General features: G+C 35.7%; 1 protein-coding gene and 1 non-coding gene across 2 annotated transcripts; one reads left to right on the plus strand and one right to left on the minus strand.

Moving 5' to 3' along the window:
- Positions 1 to 11,573: 11,573 nt before the first annotated feature.
- Positions 11,574 to 11,647, plus strand: Trnai-gau (transfer RNA isoleucine (anticodon GAU)). The gene has a single exon. It is a non-coding gene; the product is annotated as a tRNA-Ile (tRNA).
- Positions 11,648 to 13,718: 2,071 nt separating this feature from the next.
- On the minus strand, positions 13,719 to 19,984 carry LOC134266791 (uncharacterized). The gene is made up of 2 exons (XM_062749020.1): positions 19,864 to 19,984; positions 13,719 to 14,901 (listed from the first exon to the last, which is right to left on the minus strand). The coding sequence occupies exon 2, from the start codon at positions 14,895 to 14,897 to the stop codon at positions 14,085 to 14,087; it is 813 nt and encodes a 270-aa protein (XP_062605004.1). The 5' UTR covers positions 14,898 to 14,901; positions 19,864 to 19,984; the 3' UTR covers positions 13,719 to 14,084.
- Between the last annotated feature and the right edge of the window lie 3,012 nt (positions 19,985 to 22,996).

Here is a 22,996-nt window from a genome sequence, read left to right on the forward strand (position 1 = left end):
CATGTAAGTATTATAATTTGGGTAAAATATCATGTCGAATTTTCCGTATTTATTTTTTGAGACGTGTACATGATGTAAGTCCCTAAGTGCCGCTGAAATTGTGCATGTGAATTGCGCCCACAGTCGAGAAATTGATCATGCGGTAAGTAGAACTGCGATAGTTTGAAGAATTCAAGTGTGAAAAACCTCGCAGATTTTCAGAGAGGGGCGACCCTTAGTCCCCAAAATGATAGAGAGAATCCAGTATATGTTAATCTTGTTTTGTTTAATATGATAAACATTCATTAGTTGCATTTTAGTTATATGTACTGCATGTATGAAAATGTTTTGAATTTCCTAAATAACACCCCCACTCCTAAAATAATTTAATAATCATGGTTAGCTTAAATTTATTCTATGATTTATTATTTTATGTACAGCGCTTTATTATTTTATGTACAGCACACGGGCACTTGTTTCGGAAATAATTCTTAAACCCATAGTATATAATAATAACACCTTGTGTTATTATTATACTATTGGTTTAAAAATTATTTGTATAAAGGACCTTAAACATTACATATGCACATGTGATGAGGGCTTGTCCCGACACACTGCTATTCATAGATTTTCCTTACTTCTACGTCATCATGGTCATGACATGCGCATTATATTGACAAGAACGCAACGATTAAGACCCAGGCACGTGTGAAGAAAATACTATATCGCCGCATAGGTATCGACAAAAGCTATCTTTACATTTTTAAAGAATAAAAAAGATAGGGGCATAATCATTTAATTAACATTTTATTCCCTTTCTCTTTATACACTTGTAACACAAATCCTGATCACCAGGAATTCCCTTCTATCGTTTGACAGATTTGTTTACAAACATACACATCGATCCCTTACGTCCGTCCTTTCGAAAAACTGACACAATAACGTGAAATATCAAAATATTATTATTTAAAATTGTGTTTTCAATTATAGCTGCAATTAACACCTATAGGCCCTACATATAAATGATTGCGACAATTTTCACTGGCACAGCGCTAGATGTCCCAGCGGAGTGTGCGGACATGCGCACCTCAATATTAAAGCATGTTTTAAAAGTAAATCAGCTAGTTATTAAGTTGTATGTGCTGTCACTTCAATATCATGTTAAAATAATTCCGTAAACTTTACACAAAATTTACCTGTACATGATTTTGTCTCTGATATTCACTGCACGGTAGGTCTACGGCAAATTGTGGGGAGGCGGAATAGCTAGGTCTGTGAAAGTATTTTGTGTCACTCAATGCGGGGAGGCGATTGCCGATTGGATATTAATGTACGGAGGAACATAGGAATTAAAATTCTTACGTCTTTAATAAAGCATCATGGGGAATACAACAGTAAATTAATAAAGCATCGGATCCAGGAATTGAATGGGGAATACAAGGCTCCCAGTGGGTCCAGGGCAATGTCCTGGTGGGTTTCAGGGGGCGAAGCCCCCGGAAATAATTAAATGTCATTTTAAACATGACTATGTTTAGTTTTAGGGGGGCGCGCGCCTGCCCCCCACCTGAAAAAGAGTCAGTTTTAGTCCATATCATTTATTACCCTAAATTTGCAAACAAAAAAATTGGTTCAAATAATTGAAAAATTATACTTTTTCAGTAGGATATAATGCCTGTAAAGAAAGATATTTAAGGTAGGATTCTTCTCTGGTTTCTGACTAGATGGAATATTCAAAGACTTTAAGTATAATTGTTGATATGTCGTATATATTTAGATGTAAGAGATTTAAAAGACCATATTTTTCTTTCCTCTTCACAATTCTACAACTTTAAATAGAAATGGTAAACTGCGTTTGAAAACTAGCAGGGACTATATTTTTGGCGGAATGGTGGCGTATAAAAAAAATATATTCTTTTCTGCGTCTAAAAATTTTTTATAGAACATTGTCATTGAACTTTGTTATAATTTTTACGGAATCAAAGACTAGACGAAGTTTTCAAATGTAAGTTAAATTAAATAAGGGACTAAAGTTTCAAAATATATCAAATAAATAAGATTTTCACACATACTAGAACTATCTTGGCTTTTAAATTCTTCAAATCTAAGTACAGATTTGAGCCAAAAATCCGTAAAAAGTGTTATTTCTCTTTTAGTAAACGTAAAACGATCAAAACTTTTAGTTTTTGTATCATTTTGTACCTTTATGTGACAGCTTTACTATATGTGAAAATTAGAAAAAGTTAGATATAGGAAGCATATAAAAATAACTAATAAATCCTAAAAAAAATTAAGAAAAGTAGAGGAAATTCGGATTAGCAAATATCCATTTTATTTAAATTATCCATGTCAATTTGGTTATATCATCTATATAACCAATTATATTACCTATATGGTAAGAAAAAACATTAAATCTTTGAATTACAAGTAGGGATCGCATGATTGGAAATAGCTTCAGAACTGTAGCTCCCCGAAAAAAATATTTTGACAGACCGGAGATGTCAACTACAAAAGTACTTGATAGAGAATTACAAAATTTGTCGAAATCCAAATTTTATGCAATTGAGGTAAAAATTTGGAAGAATTAATCCATAAGCAAGCGCAACTTTCGTGTGCAATAAATATAGAGTTTTTCCAATGGGTGGCAGTGTAGCTCTCCGGTCTGTCAAAATATTTTTTCTGAGAGCTACAGTTCTGCAGCTAGATTCTTAATATCCAGGAAAAAGGTAATGACCTTGACCTGACCTTGTCTCTAATATTAAACGTTCAAATTTAATCTCACTGATACCATCACTTAGTGATATTGTCCTCTTGATTCTGTAAAAATTTCATTGTGAGAAGAATCCTACCTTAACACTGTTCCGAGGGGCGTAAAATTACACGGAGAGGAGGTATAAAGCCAAAAATCTCTTAACAAAACTAGTGGTACTGTGAGCGATGAGCTCACTAAATGATACCCCCGCCTGCATATAGTTATAATTGCAAAGTCCATGATTTGCTGTGACCGGGAAACCAAAAATATGTGTCGGATCAAAAAGTAAAATAGGAGGTGCACAATGGCAATATGTAATAAAGATTCTGTGAAAGTTTCATCAAATTTCATTCAGTGGTATGAGAGGAGTTGCGGATAAGAGATGGGTATCCCAAAGCGTAACAGACGGATGGAAAGACGGACGGACGGAAGGACGTGCAGACGGACGGAAATAACGATTACTATAATTATACCCTCCCGCTTTTCAAGCGGGGGGTATAAAAATTAAGTCATTGAACGTTATTAATATTCTACTGTTATTACTCGATATAAAAAGCTGTATATTTCCATGAGAAGAGACTATTTCCCTAATCTTAGTCTACTCCCTGAAAAATCAGAGGTACTCCCTGGGACTACTCTATGGGCAGCGGAAAGGACGAAAATTACCATAATCAGAAAACAACCAATTATTTAAGGTATCACTGTCTAGTTGTATATACACCTGGTATATCCCAACATGCGGGGTGTGTGCTATGTTGTGCGCGGTGTATGCTTCCGAAGCGAGAGAAAGGGAGTCAATGTCCGTTCTTTGTCCATTTTCTCAAATTAGGGATATTTTTCGCCAGAAAGTTTATGCCTACGGAAGAAAGCATTATCTAAGAAGTATATGGATACGGCCCCTGTGCAATCTATATATAGTTGTGTAGATAAATTATCGTAGATGACATAGGTATAAACAGTTTACCTGTGCATTTCCTCTGAAAGTGTAAATGAGCGCAATTCTAAGGGAGGGGGGGGGGTACTCGGTGTAAATCGGAGTTAGATACCTTGTGTTATTATTATACTATGGGTCAAAAATTTATTACAGAAACAAGTGCCTGTGATGGATACCTATGAATCCACTGAACACCTTCTAGTTTTATCAAACACCTCAACACAATTCCGAGGATCGGAGCAAGATTGACGTTACAATGTGTTTATGATCTTTCAGAATAAAGCTTTGCTTCATCATCACTTTTATGTTATTGTTAAATACATGTTTACAATATAAACGTTTGTACAAATTGTCTGTAAATAAAACAGTTCGCATATAAAATTATTATATGATTGAATAATTTCCATCTCTCTGATTGGCTGAGATCCAACTATGTTAGAAAAATACTACGTTGTATTGACCTGCACGTGACGTTCCAGGTCAATACAAGGATTTATTTCCTCTACATTGATCTAAAAATAGATTGGGGAATTTCAAATTGATACAAATTGTTTTGGAAAGCTATTTAAACGACTGTGATTTTTTTTTCATGTGAAAAAAAAACCTAAGCAAATTACATGTGTATATTCTAGGGAGAGGGTGGTAAGAGGGGATGCAGGGACCCTCCTCCAACACTTTTACTGAACAACATGTTGTTTTTTTTTAATTTTTGGCAGTCAGTTTTCCCTGATCATAATCCTTCCTTTCAAAATCTATCCTATAAAAAGACTAACATTATATTATTTTTTCATGGCTACTAAAATTGATAAAAAAAACAAAACATTTCAAATTGATACGGCTGGTAAGGTTTATTCACATTTTAATTCCGTTTCTCTCTAGTATTTGGCTAGGACTTAATTAAAAGCAAGTTAACAAGTAATGAGCTGTATCATTTTATCAGTGAATCCTATAATAAAACAATTATTACTGTTTTTTGAGGTCAATACAATGATTTAGCAATCTTCGAAGTACAATATTTACCTCGCCCTTCAGGCTCGGTGAATATTGTACTCCTCAGATGGCTAGGTCATTGTATTGACCTCAAAAAACAGCAATAATTGTATAATATTGACGAAAAATCAATGTTGTGAAGGGGTGTATGCAACATGTTGTACGCGGGATGTATACCCCATATTTATACCCCCCGCTTGAAAAGCGGGGGGGGGGGGTATATAGTAATCGTTAATTCCGTCCGTCCGTCTGTTACGGTTTGGGGTTCCCATCTCTTATCCGCAACTCCTCTCATACCACTGCATGAATGAAATTTGATGAAATTTTCACAGAATCTTTATTACATATTGCCATTGATCCGACACATAATTTGGGTTTCCCGGCCACAGCAAAACATGGACTTTGCAATTATAACTATATGGAGGCGGGGGGTATCATTTAGTGAGCTCATTGCTCACAGTACCTCTAGTTTTCTCAGGATTATTAGTGCGAAGTATCAATGGAAATATTATTCACACAGGTTTATCATCGTCGCAAACCACGGGTTTTGAGTTCGCATGCTTCATAGGGAATCGACGTGAATCACCCCTAGGTTACTGACGATACACGGTGATATAGTATGCCACAGCATCAACGGTAGTGGGAAACATTAGAATAATTTGCATAACGGGCGAAACTCGTTATGCAACATTTATCCCATGTTTCAAACTAGCGAGGATGTCCCTGGTATACAATACTAACTAGACAGTGCCAGATTACTTATATTTCCATTTAATGGTGAAATAAAAGTGTAGATTTAGATTTTATGTAACAACAAAAAAAATGATAATACTAAGTAACGAAACGGCCGTCAGGAGAATGAGATTTTTTTTTTCATTTTAGGTAAATTCTTTCTTTTTTTTTCATTCGATTTTTTAAAGATAAATTACCTAAATAAAAAGAGAAAGGAAAAAATTAAATGGGGGCTCCGAGGTGGAACCTAGTCCACGTGATAGAGCCTGGGAACATAAACATGATGTGGCATAGAGTTAATTCTAAAAGAAAAAAATGAGGGTCTTTTTTCATACAAATTATCTGGAATGTAAATGAGTTTTTTTTCTATTTAAAAAAAAAATTAGTTTATACCTAAGTTTAATGTATTTAATCGCGATTTCATACGGAAAGATGAAACTCATGTGGAATCATCATCATTTGGTAGTGTAGATTCAAGTTTGTTCAAATCATGACCCTCAGGGATAGGGTGGGGCCACAATGACCGATCAAAGTTTCACATAGGAATATATAGGAAAATATCTTTCAAAATCTTCTCAAGAATCATTGAGACAGGAAAGATGAAACTCATCTGAAATCATCCTCAGCTAGTGTAAATTTAAGTTTGTTCAAATCATGACCCCCTGGGGATAGGATGGGACCACAATGACCGATCAAAGTTTTACATAGAAATATATAGGAGAAATCTTTTAAAACTCTTCTATTCAAGAACTGCTGGGTTAAGAAAGATGAAACTCAAATGGAATCATCTTCTGGTAGTGTAGATTCAAGTTTGTACAAATCAAGACCCGCTGGGGTAGGGTGGGGCCACAATGGCCGATACAAGTTTTACATAGGAATATATAGGAAAAATCTTTTAAAATCTTCTCCTCAAGAACCATTGCAACAGGAAAGATGAAACTCATGTTGAATCATCCTTGGCTGACGTAGTGTAGATTCTTGTTTGTTCAAATCCTGACCCCTTGGGGTAACGTGAGGCCATAGTGGGGTATCAAAGTTTTCAAAGGAATATGTAGGGAAATCTTTAAAGATCTTCTTCTCAAGTACTGCAAAGCCATGATTAATGATATTTATATGAAATCATCCTCAGGTTGTGTAAATTTTAATTTGTTCAAATCATAACCCCCAGGGGTAGGGTGGGGCCACAATGGGGCATCCAAGTTTTACATTAAAAATATTTTTAAGAAAATGTTCTTCTCAAGAATAGTAAAGCCATGATGAGTGATTTTTATATAGAAGCATTCTCAGGTAGTGTAGGATTAATTTTTTTCAAATCATAACCCCCAATGTTAGGGTGGGGTCTCAATGATGGATTTAAGTTTTACAATAGGAAAATAAAGGGAAAATCCCAAGAACAGAAAAGCTATGTTTAGTCCTATTGACTTGTAAGCATCTTCATATATTGAAGATTCAATTTCTTCAAATCATGATCCTTTGGGGTAGGGAGGGAAACGACGGATAATCAAATTCAAATTATAACTAAGTAATATATATAAAAACAAAATGTAAAAAAAATCTTTAAAAACCTTTTTCTCAAGAACAGCAGAGTTATATGCTGTATTGATATGGAGGCATTCTCAAGTAGTATTAAAATTCAAGCCCCCACCCCGTAAACTTTTTAACTCTGATCTGATTTGTGCTTTTTCCTATGTGCTTATGTGAGCTATGTGGCCCCTGGCCTCTTGTTTTTCGTTTGTCGTTGTTTTAGCAGCGGTCGATCTATTTGTGGTTGTGTTAGAAAGTGCACATGGGGAAATTAGTCGTTATTTTTTTTTTTTTACCAGTTCAGTAAAATAATTCTTAAAATATTTGCCCTTTCCGCTGCCCATACTACTCCCTCATGAATATCTATTAATAATTTTCACCAATCAAATTAGAGGTAGGTGGAGCATTCATGAATACATATGTAACCGGTTAAATAAAACAATTATGGAATGGGGACAATAGAAAGAAGATACAATGAGTTTAAAAGTAAAGCTGTCATTACGTACCGTGCAGTTTTTCCTTTTAATCTGCATTGTTAAAATGATTTAATTATAAAAACACTATCAAAATCATTTGATTTAATATTCATTTAGAACGGATAACTCAAGTTTTATTCAAGCACTAAAAACGTTTAGTATACAAACAATGTTTTACAATAAAAAAAAAACTCTTGGGCCAAGGGGTTGGGGTGGGGGGTGGGGGGGGGGGGAGGACTGACTATATATAGTGAAACCCCTCTTGCCCAGGGAAGACTAGCTATACATCCATAAAATGACTAAAGTAGGTGTCCCCTGTGTATCACATAATATGTCTGATCATCGACAGTGGCGGATCCAGGAATCCAGTAACGGGGGGAGGGGGCAGTAGAAGGCAAAGGGGTCTGGGGCGGCTGTAATAAAGCCCCCAGTGGGTCTAAGGCAGGGTCCTTTTGGGGGGTCCGGGGGCTTTGCAGAACCCGAGGAGCTCCCGGCTGACAAGCTGACAAGTTCTTACAAATAAGATTTTTCCCCTTGGTTTTAGGATAATGCATTAATGGACATATATAAATTTTACATACAAATGGGAGGGGGGGGGCGGCCCTGGATCCGCCTTTGATCGATATTGGAACCGGTCTCACTATTAATAATTGATGACTATTATATTAATTATTATGGCTAGGCCTACATCATCGTCGCAAACCACGGCCAAATTGTACGATCCTCTCCCAATCTGGCCGTGGTTGAACGAGGAGATAATTCTTCGTAGCTCATTAAAATTTTGACCAATGCGAGTAAAGCATAGTCGGAAGATGAACTCTATCGCAACCTTTCAATATCCAATCGCGGTAAAGGAAATATTTCTCGTATACTTTTGACGTCAGGGGCCCGTTTGATCAAAAGTCGTAAAGTTAATTAAGACTTAACTTAGGCGTACTTCTAGGGCTTACGCCAAAATTTAGTCGGGTGCAATTTGCATTTCACCAAGTGGCGTAAGTCTAGTCGTAAAAGATACGCTTAGTCACAGGACTAAGTCCTTGACAACGTTGCATTGCGCAGGCGCAAAAACATAAACATTTCCCAATGTGTACAAATGTTTGCCTTTTACAGACTAGTTTACAATATTTAACCTACGCTATTACCATTATACAATGAATTTTTGTACATGTATTGTAAACATGTACATACATGTAGTACAATTAATCAAAGTACTCAGAAGTACAGAGAGCCGGGCTCATTTACAGAGTAGAAGGGATTTCTTACATGAATCACGTTTATATTCTGATAAAAAAATATTTTAAAACTATCAATGTAAATGATAAGACACTGACGGGGAGTTTTTCAATCCTAATACTACGGTCCGATTTTGGATTTTGTCAGAATCAGAATTAATCTGGTACCGCAGCTGAATGTAAACAAACAGGCCAGTCTGGTTCCCTCTCCTGCTTTACCTCGTATGTGTAGAGAACTACGGTAACACTGATTATCAAAAATCCTTACGCTAATGAACTATGTTCTTTGACTTATGAAGTTTTCAAAGTCATTACTACTAATGTTAATTTTATATAGATAAAACTTCGTTTTATTTTTGTTGCTTTATTTAGCGTTTGTGTTATCTCAAAAGCGGTTGAGAGTAAGAGCAAACATCTATAAATTGTAGCACGTCAAAGTACAGAACAAGAAACATATTGACGCAAGCGTCAAAAATCGGCCGCAAACCAATTTATTTAATTGTTGAAGTTCCTTTCAGAAACTGAAATTTGTGTGATCTGTTTTTTAGCTCACCTGAGCCAAAGGCTCAAGTGAGCTTTTCTGATCACAATTTGTCCGTTGTCTGTCGTTGTCGTCGTCGTTGTTGTAAACTTTTCACATTTTTATCTTCTTCTTAATAACCACTGGGTCAGGAAAGATGAAACTCATGTGGAATCATCCTCAGGTAGTGTAGATTCAACTTTGTTCAAATCATGACCCCAGGGGGTAGGGTGGGGCCATAATGGCCGATCAAAGTTTTACATAGGAATATATAGGGAAAATCTTTAAAAATCTTCTTCTCAAGAACCACTAGGCCAGGAAAGATGAAACTCATGTGGAATCATCTCCAGGTAGTGTAGATTCAACTTTGTTCAAATCATGGCCCCAGGGGGTAGGGTGGGGCCCAAATGGCCAATCAAAGTTTTACATAGGAATGTATTGGAAAAATCTTTAAAAATCTGCTTCTCAAGAACCACTGGGCCAGGAAAGATGAAACTCATGTGGAATCATCTCCAGGTAGTGTAGATTCAACTTTGTTCAAATCATGGCCCCAGGGGGTAGGGTGGGGCCCAAATGGCCGATCAAAGTTTTACATAGGAATATATTGGAAAAATCTTTAAAAAAATCTGCTTCTCAAGAACCACTGGGCTGAAAGGCATCATTGCAGTTCAAGTAAATTTTCAAACTCTAACATTTTCAGTGAAAGTATTTTTAATGTTACTTATCATTTCCCATAAAAATTGAAATAAAATTTCTTTAAACTATTTTCTTTACAGAAATATTCACATGTTCACATTTTTTTTGCCCTCTTTGTGCATTAACGACTCAAATGTTTCTTGAATTTTAGAATGGGAATTGTTCGTAAAAGTTGGTTTTAGTTATCAGTAACTGATTAATTTTTGTTCACAATTCATGAATTCTAAATTTCACATTTTTTTGAATTGTTACGTTTACTAACTTGGCTCTGGGAAAGGCTTTTTGAAATCATCCGTCCTAGAGTCCTTCCATTCACACAGTCTCTCCAGAGCTGGTCTGGTTCCCATGACGATGTGCTCGCTCATTCCCTTCAACATCTTGTGAGCCATGGCGATGTCGTACTAAACTCGGTTAGTGTTGATAGACTCCAGGTCTGACATAGATCTGGCTATATTGTAGGCTTTACTGAAATACTCTGCGGCCTAAGGAGTGATCATGATCATTTTTTAAGTGGGTTACTTATAAAATTTATAGGGATGTCAATTTTATTTGGACAGCTAATTCGAATAGTCGGATGTTATTATAGTCGAACAATAGTCGAATATTCATTTAATTTAAATTAAATTTTCATATCATTTTCTCTGTTTGCCTTTTACAGACTAGTTTACAATATTTAACCTACGCTATTACCATTATACAATGAATTTTTGTACATGTATTGTAAACATGTACATACATGTAGTACAATTAATCAAAGTACTCAGAAGTACAGAGAGCCGGGCTCATTTACAGAGTAGAAGGGATTTCTTACATGAATCACGTTTATATTCTGATAAAAAAATATTTTAAAACTATCAATGTAAATGATAAGACACTGACGGGGAGTTTTTCAATCCTAATACTACGGTCCGATTTTGGATTTTGTCAGAATCAGAATTAATCTGGTACCGCAGCTGAATGTAAACAAACAGGCCAGTCTGGTTCCCTCTCCTGCTTTACCTCGTATGTGTAGAGAACTACGGTAACACTGATTATCAAAAATCCTTACGCTAATGAACTATGTTCTTTGACTTATGAAGTTTTCAAAGTCATTACTACTAATGTTAATTTTATATAGATAAAACTTCGTTTTATTTTTGTTGCTTTATTTAGCGTTTGTGTTATCTCAAAAGCGGTTGAGAGTAAGAACTATATTTTTGCACGTAACTTTAAAATGGCGACTATGGGGTTAACATCCTGCCTTGAACAGGATCGCATAAGCCGGCAATTGCTCTTTGAGCAATAAGCCCGGCTAAAAACTGTACAACAATATGTATATCCAATGTATTTAATTTCAAAATTATTATATTAGCTGCACATTTTATCTAAATGCAAGATATCAAACGCTCATATGTATGTCCTCTTTTTTTACATAACGGTAGTACATGTACCTCGTAATTGAAGCCATTTCTATGTGTCATCGGGTTCACAGGTGTGTGAATGTCAGTCAATATATCGGGTCTCAATAGCTCAGTTGGTTAGAGCGCTGGCACGGTACGCCAGAAGCCCTGGGTTCGAGTCCCGGTTGAGACTTGATTTTTCACCACCTGTGACATTTGGCGCCCAACGTACAAAACCCACTGTTCCCTTGGAATATGCTTCACGCTTTTCCTTAACTCATAGAATTCGAGGACGAATTTCTACGAAGAGGGGGAATATGTCACCGGGTTCACAGGTGCGAGAAAGTCAGTCAATAAATCGGGTCTCAATAGCTCAGTTGGTTAGAGCGCTGGCACGATACGCCAGAGGCCCTGGGTTCAAGTCCCGGTTGAGACTTGATTTTTTTACCACCTGTGACATACATGTCTGTCTGTCAATGATCTTTGACAGGTAAACTATTAAAGTGTGTCTCTTCTAAAAACAAAGAGAGGGCAAGAGCTTTAATTTGGGATAAATTTTAACTATGAAATTTTGTGCAAACAATTAATACATGTACCAGAAAAAGAAAAGATGCATGGTTTAATTTCTATCATAACTGACCTCAATTTACATGTTTCAATTTTGAAATAGCTGTTTAATTAATATTCTTTCTAAATAGTTATATCACGTCACATCTTAGTTTGAATCTGCAAAGCTAAACAACTGCCCTTTCCATTTAAAACAGTAAGAGGTAGACCAAGGTCCATCCACCAGCAGTGCGAACAAGACTGACGCAGATGTCAACAAAGACACTTTGAGGCCTGGACCCTCCTGGAGGATGGTAATGGGTCGGGAAGAACCCCCACCCCTCAGGCCACTGCCCCCATGTAGCCCCCTCCTGATGCCCAGCTGATCTATCCCACAGGTAAATATTTTTTAAATACCCCCCAGTACACTATTACTCCTTTTACTGTGTCAAATTTACAATCATTGTTTGGAATACATGCCTGCAACAGATGCTGGGGATGGGTTTCCATAATGAGGGAGGCTGGTTACAGCGCCTCCTGGAGGAGAAAGAGGGCAACATCAGCCAAGTGGTGTTGGATGCCATTCAGAACAGGGCAAAGGTCACCCCTGATGGAAGCTACATGGCTTGAAGAAGGAAATAAATGAAAAGGGACAGAACTTTTCACTAGAAATACTTGATGTGTTTAATATTTCACAAATTTATGTAGATTGTCTTAACAATAGAGGCACATGTATGTTGTATTGATATCAATACTTAATTAACTTTTAAAAACTTTTTTAAAATTACTTTTTAAGTGATCAGAATGATGATGCAATTTTGAAATTCTGTTATTCTGCTTTTTTTCTCTTTAAGAATGCACTGGGTACATGTATTATGAACTTGTTGCAAATTATTATATATGGACTATGAAAGTGGTAATTGATATAAGCAATATTGTTTATATTGATATATCAGATACAAAAGGTAGCTAAATTAATATTTGTTATATTTTTCAATTATTTACATTGTTTAACTGTAGTAAGTGCAGGTTGGTCATATAACTGACACAGAAGCATTGTAAATTGAGTCACATAAACTTTTTCCTAAATAAATAATCCTATCTAATGACCTTTTTTCTGTGTTAAAAAATGAGGACTGAAGGTTTTATCCCCAGAAAATGCTCTACTAGGATATGATTATCTTAGCTCACCTGAGTTGAAAGCTCATGTGAGCTTTTCTGATCACCCTCCGTCTGTCTAGATGTCCATCCATCTGTTTGTCTGTCAACTTCTCACATTTTCAACTTCTTCTCAAGAACCCTTGGGCTAATTTTAACCAAACTAGGCACAAAGCATGTTTGGGTGAAGGGGAGTTTAATATATTGTAAAAATGAAGGGCCAAGTCCCCTTACAAGGGGAGATAATTATTATAATAAGAAAAAACAAAAAAAGAGTGGAGGCATTAAAATATCTTTTCAAGAACCACTAAGCCAGAAAAGCTGAAACTTATGTGGAGGCATGCTTTGGTAGTGTAGATTCTTATTTGTAAAAATCATTACCCCATGGGGTAGAGCGAGGCCACAATAGGGAATCCAAGTTTTTCATTGAAGTTTATTAGGAAAAATCTTCTCAGGAAGTTGGCATGGGCAATCAGCTCATCTTATCCCCCCAGATTCTGTTTGTGGGGAATTGTCAGCTATGAACAGTATAAAGGTTTCATAGGCATTAAATTTTGTTGTTTCAGAAATAACCCAATTCCATACATAGTTATTTAAAATTATCAAGTTTATTTAATTTCATTGAAATACATGTACCGGAATACAAAATTAACTCCCAAAAGAATATTTCTGCTTTTACTGTATCCCACACCTATTATAAACAATTTCCAGAAATCAGTTACTGGGTAATGAGATACTGTTCACAACATCAAACTGTAGCAGCAGCTGAATGCCTTTAATATGTTGCGTTCATTGCAAAGTCGTGTAATTAGTAAGTATTTATTTCCAATTTTGGGCCCGGAAGGCATACAAAAGCATAAGTAACAAAATACAGAGTGAAATTGCTAAATGATATTCAAAAAATTAATGAACATGAATTATGATTGAGTTACACCAAGAGCAAAGAGGAATTCTTCCCACTTACACTGACATTTTTAAAATAAATTTGCAAATACAGTCAAATCTGTATTAAGCAGCCACCTACCACATGTACATGAATTGTTAATTTGTTATATAATAAACAGACAAGTCACTGTCAGGATGCCTCCACATTTTACATAGTTAGAAATCAGCACTTTATATGTCATAGACTATAATCTTCTATAATCTGTAATTCTAACAGTAAGTGTCTATTTAAGAGCATCATTTACATCAATATTTTCAGTATCCACCAACAAATAAGGATTTCCTCTGGGTGCATCACTTGGCTCACTGCAAGGTTGATGCAAAATGGCCTTAACTGGAGCTGATTTATTTGCTTGTTTGTCTTGAGAGCTATGGAGGCTATGGTATCCCTCTTCATCACAATAGTTAGCAGATGAGGTTGACAATTCCGTATTTTCTGTCAGTGATTCTTTGCCTTCCATATTTTTGTTATCTGTGGGTTGCTTCCTATTCTTAAGAATAGTGAGGATTGCTAAAAAAATAAATGCGATGCTTAAAATAGCAATGGGAATGATCATGTAATATTTAGTTTTATCGTCTTCTGTACATGTATTCCCATTGCATGTTTCAAGTCTATTTTCTAGATCTTTTTTACTTTCATAAAGGCTCTCCCAGGTCTGAATGCCTCCGTGCTGATAAAAACATTGTCTATACTTGAAACTGTCTCTTGAATCATACTTTCCAGGACACGGTTCATCAAAATCCCTACAATATCCACTTTGGTGACTCTGTAATGTTCCTTTACCAGAATTATATTCTACACAGTAACCTGCAACTTCAATGTTTTTGAAACATCCTATCCAGGTTTCATTTCCCCATTCGTTGACCACCAAATGAGGCTCGAGTTCATTGCATGAGGAGGTACAGTAGGTCCGATACTTCTCCAGGCTGTCAGGTAAGTAATGAACCTGTTTGATCAAATATTCTTTGCATTTAAATTGTGGGCAATTGACCAATCCTGGTAATAGAACTGAGATAATTAGTATCAATGGTTCCATGCCTCTGTAATAAAAAAATAAAAGCTGAGAAATATTTGACAATACATGTGCATTGTGCACAAGATCTTTGCAGCAGCTCCATCAGGTTTAGATCAGTTGCCTATTTGGAATTCAATATCCCAAATGTGACTTTAAATGAAAAGTGCAAAAATTTCCATACATAAACACCATGGAAGTGCAGAGAGAATGTACGTATTACCTATCTATTATGATTACACCAGAGAGAGATTATTACGTCAGGGCAAAACTCTCTCAGACGTAATCCTAATAAGTGAAACATTCTCCATGCACTTCCATTGCCTTTACCTAAGGAAATTTTAACTAGCAGACTGGAATGCTGTTTAAGGTGAAATTGTGGGATTCTTATGAGATTCAGAGTCAATCCAATAGCATGGACTAAGACAGAAATATATCTAGAGACAGTGTGAATTGACACTTAAGGTTGAAATAAATAAATATAATGTTTTAAACCCATAAATACCAGTGGGGGTACAACGTAAACAAACCTGAGTGGCATACCTTTCTCTCTTATAATCTATAGTGGGGTATTTTTTGTGGAGCGATTATTATGGGGTTTTAATGATTTTTTAGCTCACCTGAGCCGAAGGCTCAAGTGAGCTTTTCTGATCACATTTTGTCCGGCGTCCGTCTGTCTGTCTGTCAATAAACTTTTCACATTTTCGACTTCTTCTCAAGAACCACTGGGCCAATTTCAACCAAACTTGCCACAAAGCATCCTTGGGTGAAGGGGATTCAAGTTTGTTCAAATGAAGGGCCACGCCCTTATTCAAGGGGAGATAATTGGGAATTAATGAAAATTTGGTGGCATGTTTTAAAAATCTTCTTCTCAAGAACCACTGTGCCAGGAAAGATGAAACTTATGGGGTAACACCCTCAGGTAGTGTAGATTCAAGTTTGTTCAAATCATGACCCCCGGGGGTAGGGCAGGGCCAAAATGGCCGACCAAAGTTTTACATAGAAATATATAGGAAAATTCTTTAAAAATCTTCTTCTCAAGAACCACTGTGCCAGAAAAGATGAAAGTTATGGGGTAACACCCTCAGGTAGTGTAGAATCAAATTTGTTCAAATCATGACCCCTGGGGGTAGGGCGGGGCCAAGATGGCTGACTAAAGTTTTACATAGAAATATATAGGAAAATTCTTTAAAAATCTCCTTCTCAAGAATGACAGAGCCAAAATTCATCAAATTTATATGGAAGCATCCTCAAGTAGTGAAGATTCAAGTTTGTTCAAATCATGACCCCCGGGGATAGGGCGGGGCCAAAATGGCCGATCAAAGTTTTACATAGAAATATATAGGAAAATTCTTTAAAAATCTTCTTCTCAAGAATGACAGAGCCATAATTCATCATATTTATATGGAAGCATGCTCAGGTAGTGTAGATTCAAGTTTGTTCAAATCATGACCCCAGGGGGTAGGGCGGGGCCAAAATGGCCGACCAAAGTTTTACATAGAAATATATTGGAAAATTCTTTAAAAATCTTCTTCTCAAGAACCACTTAGCCAGGAAAGATAAAACTTATGGGGTAACATCCTCAGGTAGTGTAGATTCAAGTTTGTTCAAATCATGACCCCCAGGGTTAGGGCGAGGCCAAAATGGCCGACCAAAGTTTTACATAGAAACATATTGGAAAATTCTTTAAAAATCTTCTTCTCAAGAACCACTGTGCCAGGAAAGATAAAACTTATGGGGTAAAATCCTCAGGTATTGTAGATTCAAGTTTGTTCAAATCATGACCCCCGGGGGTAGGGCGGGGCCAACATGGCCGACCAAAGTTTTACATAGAAATATATAGGAAAATTCTTTAAAAATCTTCTTCTCAAGAACCACTGTGCCAGAAAAGATGAAAGTTATGGGGTAACACCCTCAGGTAGTGTAGAATCAAATTTGTTCAAATCATGACCCCCGGGAGTAGGGCGGGGCCAAAATGGCCGACCAAAGTTTTACATAGAAGTATATAGGAAAATTCTTTAAAAATCTTCTTTCAAGAATGACAAAGGCATAATTCATCATATTTATATGGAAGCATCCTCAGATAGTGTAGATTCAAATTGTTCAAATCATGACCCCCGGAGGTAGGGCGGGGCCAAGATGGCTGACTAAAGTTTCACATAGAAATATATAGGAAAATTCATTGAAGAATAGCAAAATCCATGATTGATCATGGGATTACTTTTGGATTTTAACTTTTCAGTAATAAACCTATTTCTACTTTTTCATAGCTACAGTACTCAGGTGAGCGATGTGGCCCATGGGCCTCTTGTTTCCTATTGCGCTTATGATGAATAAGTGTAATAAATATAATTTGTAAAAAAAAAATGTCCAACAAGTCCTGGGGTTGAATATTTAGGGATAGGGGAGGGTCCTGTCAAAGTAACTGTTAAAAATTTTCCAAATCGACGGTACTTTCTATCAATTCAATCACAGGCACCTGACATTACTTATTTTTCTTTTAATAAAAAAAATATACCCATACCTAATAGTAAACAATTCAAAAAGATGATCAAAAAGAAACAAAATCTTTACAACCAAGCAAGAAGAACAGGGTCATGGACAAATTACAAACACCATCAAAAAGAATGTGAAAGACAAATTAGGAACTTTAGTAGAATGGAACTACATAAATACAGCAATCCTAGCGAGGCATGGATAAGAACAACTTGAAACCATTCTGGAAATATGTCAAATCACGCAAACAGGATAACATCGGAGTAGCACCCCTAAAAGATAAAGGGCATTTAATCAACGACGGCAAAGAAAAAACAAAAATCCTTTTAAGACAATTTTCATCAGTCTTCACAAAGGAAAAAATAAAAGTAATGCCCTCTACAAACATCAACCTCAAATCAGGAATAAGAAGAATAATCATCAGGGAAGAAGGCGTGGTAAAACTGCTGAAAAACATCAATCCATCAAAAGCAGCCGGACCAGATAACATCCCAAACAGAGTCCTGAAACAATGTGCAGACCAAATAGCACCATTATTGTCGATTATATACCAAGACTCTCTAGACACTGGGAAACTGTCAAAAGACTGGCTCAGCGCAAACAATTATCGTGTATCTACAAAAAAGGTGATAGACATGCAGCTGAAAACTAGACCAGTCTCCTTAACATCAGTACCTTGCAAGCTACTAGAGGCGTGAGCATATTATATGTCGACAAATGATGAAACATTTGGAAAGCAATAAAATATTAACATCCTCGAACCATGGCTTCAGGTCTGGATATTCATGCGAAACGCAACTAGCTATTACCATACATGTTACAATCCTACGATTAGGGCCACCAAGTAGACGTAGCGATCCTGGATTTCTCCAAAACATTCGACACTGTCCCCCATGATAGACTCCTGCACAAACTCAATCAATACGGGATAAGAGGAGACATCCATAATTGGTTAACAAATTTCCTTACAAAAAGGACAATGAGAGTCCAGTAAGAAGGGGAATACTCAGTCGACACCAGTGTGGAATCCGGGGTTCTGCAGGGAACAGTACTTGGGCCTATACTTTTTCTCCGTCACATAAATGATCTTCCTGATGCAGTAAAATCTTCAGTTAGGCTCTTTGCCGACAATTGTCTTTTGTACAGGGAAATTAAATCGTCTAAAGCTTAAAACCTATTACAAAAGGATCTCGAAAAACTGGAACAGTGGGCATCAGACTGGGGTTTCCATGAGATTCAATGCAAAGAAATGCTATATATCAAGCATAAGTAAAAAGATAAACAGCCAATACACCCTTGAGAACCACACCCTAGAACAAGTGGCATCAAATCCCTACTTAGGACTCCAAATACAAGAAGACCTGAAATGGAAAGAACATATAAACAACATCTCAAACAAAGCCAACTCCACCTTAGGCTTCCTAAGAAGGAACTTGCAACAATGTCCAAGGGAATGTAGAAAGATTGCATATATAGCACTAGTAAGATCCATAATGGAGTATGGAGCTGTCATCTGGGATCCATACACCAAACAAGAAACAACAAAACTAGAATCCATACAAAGAAGAGGTGCGAGATTCATAACAAAAGATTATAAATCAAGGGAAGAGGGCACAATGACAAAGATGCTCAAAGAACTTGACCTTCCTTTATTAGAAACCAGACGCCAACAACAACGTCTAATCTTTTTCTACAAAGTGGTTGAGGGGCAGATACCAGCCATTAAACCCGATCAATACATCACATTCCAAAAACAGAAAAGAAACATCAGACCCAAAGTGTATGAAGATTATCAAGCAACAAATATTATATATAGCAGGATAAGAAATAACAGCAGAGCAGTAGAAATACCAGACGCAAAGACAGACCAACTCAAGAACTCGTTCTTTATATATACGCACTGCGCTAGATTGGAACCATCTGGAAGAAGAAGTCGTCCGCGCTCTCAAGCTAGAAAGCTTTAAGTCAGCTTTGGAACATCAGCACGACTAAACGCACCCTCTCTCCGTCACAGCCCTACGGGTTACTGTGATGTACCAATACTGATACAGATACAAAGTACCCATCGAGACCGCCATCTTGGATTTTAGCTGTTTAGAGGGATTTGTAATATTTGCAAGGGTGATGCGCCCTTTCTGGTTGCACTGGCCGTACGTTTAGACCTTGAAAGACTGGAAACAGAAAGAATATGGTTACTGGGAATTTATTTTACGGAGCTTCAGACGAAAATACAAGTGAACCAAGATGGCGGTGGGTAACTTGTTTATTATTGGTATAGGTATGTTTTATTAAAAGAAAAATAAGTAACGTCAGGTGCCTGTAAATTCAATGCACATGTTATTGAATATTACAAACTGACATGATACATTATAGGCCTAATCACTGAATCAAGCTTGAAAAAAATATTCCGTCAGACAAACTGTGTTCTCCTATTTTCTTTAGTTTAGAAACTACATGTACAGCTTAGAAGTTAGATGAACCATTAACCACTCACATTGCAAACACATATACAGCCAAACAAGCTCTACGATTGTTCTTTACGGTGTTATATAGATACAACTGCCGACTCCTATGCTCTTACTCTGAGGGGATTGAGCGACATGTTTGCTTTTCGAGGACATGTTAGAGAGACCGGATGTTCATCATGCTGTCTAAATTGAAAAAAAAAAATCCGGAAAAAGGCATAATTTTTCTTCTTTCTTTCTTCAGAGACATATAAAACCATATATGTCTCTGCTTTCTTTTTTCTTTTTCTAGTATTAAATATTTGAAAGTCAACTCTCTTTTTATAACTTACGAAAAATCAATTCAATTTAATTAAAACTAGGGACACGTACCGGTAAAAAAGCATAGGGGCTTGTCTTCCGGATTGATAAATGTAAAATGTTTTTTTTTTAATTTGTATCTACATTAAATACACTCTAAAAGTTGCTTTATAATAAAGATTTTAAAAAAAAGTACTACACCTATATACATAAACTCTCATGTATATAGGTGTAGTACTTTTTTTTAACATTATTTTTCTCGCCTGATCATGTCAGAATCTTTATTAAAGCAACTTTTAGAGTGTATTTAATGTAGATACAAATTAAAAAAAAAATATTTTACATTTATCAATCCGGAAGACAAGCCCCTATGATTAAGAGGTAATGGATTTTGCTTCCGAGTTCTGACAAGGTTGCAAAATTTAATCTCTTACTACATTATAACATATACTTTCACATTTCATTTTGGAGTAAAAATCACGCAAACATATAATGACAAACAGACAGAGAGGAAAAAAACAATATACGCCCTTATCTATCGATCAGGGTGCATAAAAAATATCCAAGAAATTGTTATCAAACTTCATATGTTGATATTACTGATGTCAGAGCTCTATTCAACTGCATTTTTTACCTTGACTTCACTTTTAATTCTTAAATCAGTGTTTAAGTTTCAAAGAAATCATTCAAGATATTTTCATCTGCAAACTTCTTATGTTGATACATGCCGATGCTATTTGACTGCATCAACATTTTTAACTTGACCTTTCTTTTGACATTAAGATCACTTTTCCTATATATAGTAATGTAAGCAATTCAACTGAATCAATGCTTTTGATTAATCAAATTTTCTTAAAGTCAGTTTTAAAGGAAATTCATATTAATAATTTTTCAACTTGATAAACTAATACATACTGATGAGAGTTTTATGTTGCATTACTAATATACCCTGGATGGGGCATTAAATTTAAAATTATATCTCCTATATATATCTTGCATCCCCTATTACATTATCTTTTAAAAGCCCTTTTCTGGATGAATACAGAAAAAGTACAAATTGACAAACAAAAGTATACATAATGTATTTAATGATGGATTTACAGAACAAAAATATACAATCAACATTATGTATAGAGAATGACAATCAGAAGAATGGAATGCAAACAACAATGTGCCTCAATATTTCCATAGACTATCAATATAGATATAAAGGCACAGTACATATATATGATCTTGTTCTGTTACTTCTGTAACAAAATTCAGTATGCATTAAGCATATTTCAATAATCATAAAATATCACAGAATTTATTTTCTTTTCTCTTTGAGGGAAATAAGTAGCATATCACTCAAATTTAAGTAAAGAGTTATCTCCCTGTAGCTAGATCTTTTTTCCCTCTATGCTGTCTCATCCTTTACTTCAGCTGTCTCTCCTTTTTCAGATGTGGATTTTTCAGATTCCTGTGGCCCCTCTTCGGGAGCTGGTGGTGCAGAAGGCTCCTCAGGTTCTATAAAACAGAATTCATACACAATTTTAAAAATATACATTTTAGCTCCCTGCAACATATTTATAAAAATAGATTGCATAGTGTGTGATTGTGTACTATTTATTGATTTTGTTTGCTGTTTTGCATTTGTTAATACAGATTATTTACTTGTACAAGTATTATGAACTTAAATGCATTACTGCACCAGTGTATAAATCATAACTTTTCAACTACCTTTCAAATCGCCAAAATTTAAATAAGAGTATCATAAACTTCCTAGATTTACATAGAAAAAAACTTGTAATAGCCTAATTTAATGATGCATTTAAATTTATCAACTTTGTTTAAAATTTGACTTTTACATACTTGGCTCTGGGAAAGGCTTTTTGAAATCATCCGTCCTAGAATCCTTCCATTCACAAAGTCTCTCCAGAGCTGGTCTGGTTCCCATGACGATGTGCTCGCTCAATCCCTTCAACATTTTGTGAGCCATGGCGATGCCATACTGGACTCGATTTGTGTTGATAGACTCCAGGTCTGACATAGATCTGGCTATGTTGTAGGCCTTACTGAAATATTCTGTGGCCTCATCATAGCGACCCTGAAATTTAAAGAGTTAAACACTATACTGTAAGGAGTGATCATGGTTTTAAATTTTTTAAGTAGATCACTTATAAAATTAGCATGCTTTTGATAAAAAAGAATATAGTAAATTACTGTAAACCAACTTTTATTTGCAGGTGAGAAATATCCAGGAGTTTCGCAACTTACTGTAACTTGTAAATATTAATCACCATTAACCATTTAATAATTAAGCTTTGTATTTATAGAGAATGTTTCCTCTGTTGCGAAAATTAATAGTCGCAGATCGATTTCAAACTGACAAATTGCAAATATAAGATGACATGAATGATAGTTGGCTTACAGTATTATTTATCTATACTTGTATTTACCAGGGAGTTGAATATGTTCCCCAGGTTATGACAAGCTTTGCTGAGACCTTTCTCCTCCCCACTTTGTTCTGTTACTTCCACAAACTTCTTCAAATAATCTATACTTTTTTCTAATTTGCCTTGTCTGAAAATAAACATGTTTTTATCATGTATAACCAGGATTTTCAAAGAAAAAAATGAGATTATTTTATATCATTTGCTAAATTGAAAACAAATGTATGAAAAATGTATCCTAGTACAAATAAATACAACAATGTAATTTCAAAAGTGTTTTCATTTTCTGTTGAAAACTTCATAAACCTTCTCCATAATTTTTATTGAATTTTTTTTCCCCAACACATGAATATCTTTTTTCTTGAATTAATAATTTCTTGAATATCTATGGACAAAATGTTTACCTTGCATAAGATTTGGCAATGGCATC

The sequence above is a fragment of the Saccostrea cucullata genome, unplaced genomic scaffold, assembly GCF_032062105.1.
Source record: "Saccostrea cucullata isolate Sc308-1 unplaced genomic scaffold, CSIRO_AGI_Scuc_v1 ctg9771, whole genome shotgun sequence".
Classification (NCBI taxonomy): Eukaryota; Metazoa; Mollusca; class Bivalvia; order Ostreida; family Ostreidae; genus Saccostrea; species Saccostrea cuccullata.